Source organism: Carex rostrata, chromosome 24, assembly GCF_964058835.1.
Source record: "Carex rostrata chromosome 24, lpCarRost1.2, whole genome shotgun sequence".
Taxonomy (NCBI): domain Eukaryota; kingdom Viridiplantae; phylum Streptophyta; class Magnoliopsida; order Poales; family Cyperaceae; genus Carex; species Carex rostrata.
Window position 1 is genome coordinate 2,793,526 of NC_135941.1, and position 10,475 is coordinate 2,804,000.

The 10,475-nt window shown below is 40.7% G+C and overlaps 1 protein-coding gene across 1 annotated transcript; it reads right to left on the bottom strand.

Moving 5' to 3' along the window:
• Nucleotides 1-322: 322 nt before the first annotated feature.
• LOC144575268 (uncharacterized) lies at nucleotides 323-6,109 on the bottom strand. Its single transcript, XM_078325363.1, has 4 exons — nucleotides 5,648-6,109; nucleotides 4,471-5,587; nucleotides 1,157-1,620; nucleotides 323-1,075 (listed from the first exon to the last, which is right to left on the bottom strand). The coding sequence occupies exons 1-4, from the start codon at nucleotides 6,107-6,109 to the stop codon at nucleotides 323-325; spliced, it is 2,796 nt and encodes a 931-aa protein (XP_078181489.1).
• Nucleotides 6,110-10,475: the final 4,366 nt, after the last annotated feature.

The window sequence follows — 10,475 nt, forward strand, 5'->3', positions numbered from 1 at the left end:
GCAACTAGCCCAGTCAGAGTCACAATAACCCTCAATGTTCATGTGCCCTTTTTTCCTGAAAAATAGGCCCTTTCCTGGTGCACTCTTCAGGTACCTCAGAATGTGGTACACTGCGTCCATATGGTCCTTCCTAGGGTCATGCATGTAACGGCTCACCACGCTCACTGCAAATGAAATATCGGGACGAGTGTGACCCAGATAGATCAACCTGCCTACCAGTCTCTGGTACTTCTCACGGTCAACCTGTTCTCCTGCCTCTGCACTCATCTTGGCCTTTACATCAATTGGAGACACTGCAGGCTTGCACCCCAACATGCCTGTCTCAGTGAGCAAGTCTAGGACATACTTTCTTTGAGATAGAACAATCCCCCCCTGCTTCACAAGCCACCTCAATCCCAAGAAAGTACCTAAGCTGTCCCAGATCCTTCACCTCGAATTCCTTCCCCAATCTTGCCTTCAACTGTGCAATCTCCCCCGCATCATCCCCAGTAATGATCATATCATCGACATATACCGCTAGCATAGTAATATGACCACCATGTTGTCGAGTAAACACCGTGTGGTCAACATTGATTTGCTGATAGCCCATGCCTACCATAGCTTTCCTGAACCTATCAAACCAGGCCCGAGGGGACTGCTTCAACCCATAGAGTGACTTCTTTAGTCTGCATACCTTACCCACTGTCTGGTTTGTGCCAAACCCTGGTGGAACCTCCATGTACACCTCCTCCAACAAATCACCATGAAGAAATGCATTCTTCACATCGAGTTGGTGTAACTGCCATCCACCATTCACTGCCATGGAAATCAATGTCCTCACTGTGCTCATCTTCGCCACTGGTGCAAAGGTCTCGTCATAGTCAATTCCATAGGTCTGGCTATACCCCTTCGCTACCAACCGAGCCTTGTAGCGCTCAATCAGACCCTCTGGATTCTGCTTTACTGTGAAGACCCACTTGCATCCAACAGCCTTCTTGCTTGGTGGTAGTGACACAAGTTCCCACGTTTTGTTCTTGCAAAGGGCACTGAGCTCTTCTAGCATGGCTGCTTTCCACTTCGGATCTTCTTTAGCAACCTGCCAACACTTAGGGATAGAGACAATGTCTAATGATGCAATGAATGCTCCATGTACAGGTGATATGTGTGAGTAAGAGACAAATCTGGCAATGTCATGTGGGAAACCATATCGATCAGGAGGAATGCCTGCATTCTCGCGAGAAGTCCTCCTTACCGATAGAGGAGTGGGAGGAGTAGAGAGAGGAATCATATCACCTGTGTATTCTGGGTCTGAGGTCGATGGTGAAGGTGTCTCGAGAGTCGGAGTAGGCAGGGACAAGTTACTTGGCACAAGTGGCACTGTAGGTACGGTTCCCTCATTTTGCTTCGTTCTCCTTACATACACCTCACCATATCGCAACTCCCCCTGAGCTTGAGTTCTACCACCCTCGGGCTCAATCCTCTCAACTTCTGTCTCAATTCTAACCGAATTCTCCATTTCCTTCTCCTTTTCTGGCTCAACCACAGCCGATTTCTCAAGAATTGGGCAACTAATACCACCCACCACACTCACCGTCCTCCTCTCACCATCACCACTACTCTCCCCCTCTCGCCTTATACCTCCTGTATCGAGCGAGTCTTCAAATGGTGATGTTGCTTCTCAGGAGTAGTATGGTTCGAGCTCGTGAAAGGTAACATCCATACTCACAAACATCCGCCTCTCAACTGGGCTCCAGCACGCATACCCCTTCTGAGTGGCTGAGTACCCCACAAAGATACATCTCACCGCCCGTGGATCAAGTTTCCCCACATTTGGTCTGTTGTCATGTACAAAGCACACACACCCAAAAGTTTTGAGAGGAAGAATGTCTCCATTCTAACCTGTCAGCATCTCAATTGGAGACCTCCAATCCAATACCCGTGAGGGCATCCTGTTGATCAAATAGGCTGCTGTCAAAACTGCTTGCCCCCACAAGTACTTTGGGACTTTCTGTTGGGTTTTGACTGTTCAAACCCATTGATTAATAATGTTGGGGTTTTGACTGTTCAAACCCATTTATATGCTTAAGGTGCGGAAAGAGTAAAACAAAACTTTTACATCTACCTTAAGCTACGGATTAAACGAATCAAGAAGATCCGTTTAATCCTATTTACAGATCTACTCCATAATTGATTTTCTAAAACATTAAATCTATTTATCAATTAAATAGATTAATATAACATGTTTATACCTTGTTTCCAAATCACAGTTGGAATGCAGACCGAGCGAGTAGAGCCTCACCAGGGAAGGAATCGACTCGGAGTATCACACGTGTGATACCTCTATTGGTTATCCACCAGGACTAACCAGAGAGCGGTTTATTTCTTTTGCCAGAAATACTATAAACCACGGTATTCTGCAAAAACACTATTCACTGAAAAATTTGTTTCAATCAGATTTGCTAATTAAACCAAATCTGAAATACCGCGAAAATTCGGTAAAACACTATTCACCAATCAAAAAACCGTAAATAGAGAAAGAGAGAAATGCAATTAACCAAGTAATCAGATTAACACGTGAATTAGTGAGTTTTCTCTTTCACCTATGCCCCTCTATTTATAGGCAAATGAGGAGGTTCGCCAAAAGACCGAAATACCCCCGTACTTGACAAAATTACATTTTTGCCATTTTGGATGTGGCATTCAAATTTGATTTTGCAACTTCATATTGGTTAGATTAGTTTAATGGATTCTAAACCCATTAACCCAAACCCACTATGAATAGTAAATATCCAAATCAAATATGTATAATTGTCATGTACAAATATATTCGTTTACGGTTTTCGTTTGGTAATTTTTATACAACATGTCAAACACGTTTATAAACAAACCTGTGTTTATGTTTGTCATTCTAAATGACGTACAATTAATTTAATTAATTATACCAAGTATAACTAATTATAACCATTAGTTTTTGCTTTGTCATTTTTAACATGACAAATATAATTTAATTATAACACGTATAATTAATTATAACCATCTTAATATTGATCATAACCAATTTATAATCAATCACAATAAGATTCTCCGATTAACTCCTATATGGTGTGACCCAATAGAATCTGTGTTATGTTGGTAAATATAATTAAAATTGTTTTAACTTCTATAATCATAGGACGCATCTGGCAGTATACACTATGACCATCCAATTACACAGATGATGATGTACTGTACAATATCACGATCCAGTAAACAATTTACTTGTGTCTGTTCTTCTGTCTCATAGCTATCAGATCAGTTTCAAGGTAAATGTGTGTCATCCTTGCTAACTGTATCTTTTCTTGATCTTGAGTAGATTATCAAATATAATTACTCTTGTAATTATACCGCATGCAGATAATTTAACTCTACCAAGGGGCCCAGTGATGCTATAGCTCGTATAGAGATACGAGGGACAAATAGTATTCTTGGCAGACTATCACTTCCTCAGCTAAGCTATACGTATGGAAATGCTACCGTTATGACTGCTTTTTACGGACAGCGTTAGATAACACTCACACATACATATTTCTTAGTGGGAACGATAAATACCTCATACTTTAGAACTTGACACTGAATTAAAACATAAATGACACGAACACAATTCTATTTAATGTTTTATTCGGGGTCTGTCAAATACCATGTTCCTAGAACATGTATCCATGTGATTAAAATGACATCTCGTGTCAGGTGGTTTGTAAAACTTAACCATCTTTTAATCCATATGCTAACCTTATCGCGGTAATTAGTGTTCCTGCTAATTACCTTGGTCAGTGACTTTTAAGAGTATATATTATCTATATTATGGAGTTTCACAATTTCAGTCATGAACTCGAAATGATCCATAATTTCAATAATACTCAAGGCAACAAAATGATATATAAATAAACATTCAATTCATGAACAAAGCTTTGTGATAATTTATCGTATTATTGACTTCTAGATTATTACAGACTAACACTTTCATCGAAATCATCATACTCCGAGTTACCTCAAGGAGATGCCTGTTCTTTCGTTCCGATACCCCATTCTGCTCTGGTGTGTACGGACACGTGGTCTGATGTTGTATCCCCTGAGATGACAAGTATTCCCCAAACGCCTTATTAGTGTACTTTGTCCCGTTGTCAGATCTCAATACTTTCACAACTGCACCGTATTGAGTCTGAACCATCTTGTGGAAATTTTTAAAGCAAGCAAGCACATCACTCTTATTTTTCATCAAATAAAGCCAAGTTGAACGAGAAAAACAATCAATAAAAGACACAAAGTATCTAAATCCATTCAAAGTAGTTGTAGGACAAGGTCCCCATACATCCGAATGAATCAAATCAAAACTACAAGACCTCATACTTCCAGAGCTAACATAAGAGCTTCTGGTATGCTTGCCTAACTCACACGCATCACACACCAATTTTTCCTTATTTGCCTTTTCAAACAAAGGCTAATACAACATACTCAAAACTGGAAATGAAGAATGACCCAATCGCCTATGATGGAGCAACAGCAGGTCTTCTACACTTCTCTCAACAATGGATGAGAGGGCCGAGTCCATGCCCTCTTTATCCATGTACCACAGGCCTTTATGCAGTGTGACAGTCCCAAGTTCCTTCCCCGTCTCCTTCTCTCGGAAGATCACCTTGGGATTATCAAACAAAACAACACAATTTAGTTGTGAGACAATGGCACTTATAGATAGAAGATTCACAGGAAAAGAAGGGGCATGCAAAACATTAGACAAAGTCAAAGTGTTGGTACATTTCACTGTACCCTTACCAACCACCGGCTGGGCCGTACCATCAGCTATCCGGATGCTCTCTGGAACTGCTAGGTGAGTATAGGAAGAGAACTCCCTAGCAGCACTAGTCACATGGCGAGATGCACCAGAATCAACTATCCAATCTGATGATCTAGTGGTGGATATAGAGGGGATAGCAAGAGTATCACAAGTACCTGTGGCTGAGTAAGCAACAGAAGCAACGTTACCCGTGATGGATGCATCATCAACTGCACTCTTTTCCTCACTTGCTCCTCTTTGCCTCCTCCTGACTATCTCCCTGATCAGATCCTCCTCAGATAATCCCACAATAGCTTCCTCTTCTTCCTCTGCAACCATCAGATTTGCTCGGTTGCCTCCTCTTCCACCTCTTCTGCCCCCACGACCGCGTCCACGGTTCGCAAACTGCCCTCTACCACCTGCATCTCGCTCCCTTAGTGGCCTAGGACAAGCCTTGATCAGATGACCTGTTTTCCCGCAGTTGTAACACCTGCGAGTCTCCCCTTTGGCACCTGTCATACCTGAGCTCGAGGCAGCCAAAGCTGATCGTGCGCCTGGAGGTCCACTCGGCTCAGCATGTATCACCATGCGACTCTCCTCCTGCATCATCGCTGCAATGACCTCATCCAATGAAGGGATCTTCGTCTGGGCTCGGAGAACTGATCTCCTCTGATCAAAAGCCGAGTTCAGCTTAGCCAGGAACTGCATAGTCCTCGTCTGTTGAATGAGCTCCTCCTTCTTGCAGCTCGGATCACAACAATTCAACCCCTGTGAGAAGTGATCAAGCTCTGCCCATAGCTTTTCCAGATTCAAGGAGCAAACCTGAATCTATCTATCACCCTGCACCACAGCCAATACCTCTTGCTGAATCTGGAACACCCTCATGTGGTTCTCAGTCCCACCATAGGTCCTCTTCAGCTTTGCCCAGATGTCCTTCACAAGTCGGATGCCATCGACTGAAGAGGCGATCGATTGTTTCATCGAGTTGAGCAACCAGGTGTAGATAAAAATATGTGTGGTCTTCCACTCCTCAGCCTGAGCAGTAGCACTAGCTGGCTCATCCTCTGTCAGATACCTCTTTAGCTTCCTCCCTTCCAGAGCAGTCTCGATCCGACGCGACCAACTCAGATATGAGGCCGGTCCATCAAGCTTAAGCTCCACAGTTTGGAGATCAAACTTCACCTGTGGTGGATCACGTGCCAAGGTATTGGTCTGGACACTGGCTCCCTGGATGAGACCAACCAACACCTTTAGAACCTCCGGATCAATACCCGACAGGCATTCTAAAACCCCTTTCCCTTTGTCACTCTCGCTGGACATCTTCTCTCAAAGAATCCAAGTCTTCGATCACACAGATCACCTTGACTTCCTTCCCTTTCTCGATCCGATCACTCGTATCTCTCATAAAGACCCGATCGTGCTCCTCAAGACGGATCTAAACCATCTCCCCCTTTCTTCTTCTCTTTCTTGACCCGATCTTGATCTATCTCATCAAGAATCGAGTGCAAACCCGATCGAAACTCCGATCAAAACCCGCCTCTCGGGTATCGTGAGGTATATAAGCCCCTCACGCCGGCCAATGAACAAAAAGAACTACCCTTTTAGAGGGAGCTGATTTAGAGAAGAAGAATCAGCAAGAAAAAAACGGAGAGAATTGAAACACTTCTAAAAAACGGAGAGCAACAGGTCAGAGCAAGCCAAGGAGAGCTGATTCAGAGAGCAAGCCATGGAGACACTTCAAAAAAAACGGAGAGCAACAGAGAGCAAGCAACAGATCTGTAGAAAACGAGTCCAGAGCGGATCTAAACCATCTCAGAGCAGATCTGAGCAGTAGAGGGGCGGAGCCAGAGGCGGCCTGGGGTGGAGCTTCGGGACCTGGCGGAGCTCAGCCCGTGACCAGTAGGGCAGGCGACCCGGCCAGCAAAGGGCGGAGCTCAGGTGAGCGGCGGAGTTCTGGCGGAGCTGAAATTAGGGTTCGGGATCTTCTGTGCTCTGATACCAAAAAGAATTGTGGTTCAAAACAGAATTAATTGATTCCATTGATCCCTTGGTTTATATAGGCATTACAATTTGCATTTGCAACCCTATAACTTCTATAATTCCTTTCTTATCGATATAACCTTATAACTTCTATAATGCGATAAAGCTACATAAATCTCAACAAAACCAGATCATTTAAGGCGTGTTCGGATTTTACTGTTTACGTGGAAAAACAAAAATTCACTCAGACTGAATTTTTTTTTCCACATGAACAGTAAAATTTATTTCAAAATTTTTGCAATCCCATTCCTATTCCCGTTCGTCTGCCGAACACTCCCTTAATTACTTGAGTGAAGTAGATCTCACGTGCATCAGACTTACTTTAGAGTTGAATGGACTCCAAATCCGTTCGATTATCATAAAGCAGATTTGACAGATTTAGGGTTCATCCAACCTAAAATAGTTCCGATATATGGAAAAAAATAATTCTTGTTAAAACATTTTATGTAATACATACAATTTCCTCCGTTTATGTTCGAATATAATTCTTTGAAATCTTTGCGGAATCATCACCAAACAATTAAAAGATTGAGCATCAACTTGATTATAATGTTTTTTAGAAAAACTATCTCCACCGAAGATCAAGTTCGGTATGAAATTTTGAAAACTGAATATGAATTTCGGTATTGAGTTTGAACTCAATTTGATCTATTTTTCTCATACGATGCCACAGAAAATTCATTTTGGTATGAAATGCTGATTAAAAAAAAAACAAATCTGAACTTCAAGTCCAAATTATAATAAAAAATAATAATTACAACCGAACTTCAAATTTAGTTTCAACCCAAAAAAAAATTATAACCGAATTTCCAAATCTATATGAGAAAGTTTGAGTTACTTTATGGGATTTGAATTCCGAACTCCCTTCACTGAAGGGTACTAGTCTGAAAGTAACTCAAAAGTTTTGAGTTTAGATTCGAACTATCTGATCAGAATCTAGATAAAATAGTATAAATTATGTGGTAGTTCGGCCTGTTTGGCTCTGTTACTATTTGCGTGGGAAAATAAAAATTCAGTTCAACTTAATTTTTTTTCCCCACAGAAACAGTAAAAAACAGTTCAATTCCTATGCCTACACTCATTTCCGATGGTGAGCCGAACAAGCCCTAATATTCGTACATATTTTGATCAGATGGTCAGAATCTAAACTCAAACTTTTATTTACATTAGGAATCCGAATTCTCGACTGTGACCAAGTAGGTAATTATCTAATGCACCATGCCAGTAGGGCTGTAAATGAGCCGAGTTTGAGCGAGTTACCCCCAACTCGAACTCGCCTCGTTTAATAAACGAGCGAGCCAACTCGAGTTGAGATGATAATAACGAGTTGTAGAGCCAACTCGAACTCAGCTCGTTATCAACTTGAGTTGGCTCACAACTCGTTTATAACTCATTTAACTAGTGATAGTATTACAACACGAGTTCAAACTCAGCTCGTTATCAACTCGAGTTGATTCACAACTCGTTTAACCAGTGATAGTATTACAACACAAGTTCAAACATATTTTACACGAATCTCAAAGCACAAATAACAGTCTAGAGATTCGGGTTTGATTATTTTGGAATTTATTGTGACCAATACTATGTAACTTTATGTAACTCGAGTTATAAATGAGCGAGTTGGAGCCAACTCGAACTCAGCTCATTTATTAAACGAGTTGGCCAACTCGAATTGTAAATGAGCTGAGTTGTAAATGAGCCGAGTCAAACAAGCTGTAAATGAGCGAGTTACGAGTTCGAGCATTTTTGCCCAGCCCTACATGCCACCATGGCGATAGTGGATCCGTATCCTCCCAAGTACTTGACTCAACACAATTGAAACGGATGGTCCAGATTTACTCTCAGTCAGTGCTTGCTCGGGATGATGCAGGAGCAGTATTATTTGAGCTTTGAGATTCGTACCAATATAAAAAGAACAATTTTTGCCCGTCCAGTTCAATTGTACTTAGTCCGGTAACCTGATGGGATGTGAATTCGGCTATAGTTGGCCTCACCTTTTTACAATCTTGGTCACCGCAGAAGATCTGATCCAAGATACAGACAAAATGTGCAAAACGATTTTTTCTCTATTATCTCGATGTCTAAATCTAAAGAATCTGGTTTAATACAGATGGTTTATGAATGATCTAAATTTAGGTTTCCTTAATTTAGTGGACCGTCACCGTACGTGTCATCCAACAGATCTTTTAATTGTTGATGTCTATAGCTACTACATAACTACCAACAAATCCAATTGGTGCAAAAAGTGCTGGTAAAATTTGATTCAGACCAATAAGAAATTTATTCAAAACAAAAAAATATTTTAAATATGAGATGATTTGAGAACCTGACTAGAATCCAAAATCATCATAATTTAAAATAATCTAACTGAAGATAATCCAGTATTCAACTTAAAATCTTATCCGACCTTAACTTGAATGAAATATAAAAAAATAGTCTCAATTAGATCAATTTCATCCTGATTTGATCCAATCCATAATTACTCGAAATTAAGATATAATGTGAAGCTAAACGATTTAAAAGTCCAATCAGACCTGAGAATTATCTAAAGATTAAATTATGAAAATGTGATATCTTACTTAATTAATAAATTAAAATCCAACAATAATCTAAAACCAAATTAATGCAGATCGATCTAGACCACCACATCCGGTGTAATTCGAGTGCGTATCCTCTGAGATATCTCAACTTTTGCGTGACCGACGTGTCCGGTGTCTATTCAGGGGTGATGTAGGGGGTTGGTATTATGTGGGCTTTGAGATTTGTGCCGAACGTATTTAAACGGTTAGAATTTTCAATAAAATCACGCAAAATTTGAAATATCTCAGAGGGCACGAATTCGTATAATTCTCTCTTTCTTATTCTTCTTCTTTTTTTCAAAAACTTAGCATAGGCTTCTAAGGTGTATACATCCAAAATAATCATCCACCCCGGTGCAATTCTCGCTCTCTATTCATGGCAGCGTTCTCTCTCTTTCTTAACGACTAATACTATTATCCAACGACCGTCATTATTTCTTGGGATCGTATGTAATTCTGATTCATATGGCATTCTGTGTGTAGTACCAGACTGCAGATATATATTTGGGGAAAGCGAACTTCAGGTTTCATTTCTATTCTTTCTAAAATGCTAGACACCGAATGTAACTTTATTTACATCAGAATTCACACGACTATTAAAAGAGCCGTGTATTTTACTTCGGATTAGATTGTTCGGAATTCTGATCGATTGTCTGAATCTAAATAAAAAATATATTTTTTATCTCAGAAGATGTGATTTCTGAATGTGCTTCCTTCCAATAAAAACCAATCCCCAAAAAATCACTCAAATTGGTGGCAGGCCACAGGAACAGTAATCATTATGTATGTTTTTAAAATCCTTGACCTGTTCCCTCCCCTGTATTTATTGCCAACAAACCATTTTACCCCCACACAAAGCACAATCCGCCCCTCCATCAAATAGCTCCTGCCTTTCTTTTTCCCTCTCACTTCTCTTGCTTTCAAAACAACCCATTGTTGAAATTCATAACCTAACCTAATTCTCACCTCCCCTCCTTGATATCCTCACCATCTCTCTCTCCTCGCAACCAAAATTAAAATGGTCAAAAAGTTAGGGCTAAGCTCTTTCTTCTCCAAAACTAAAGACA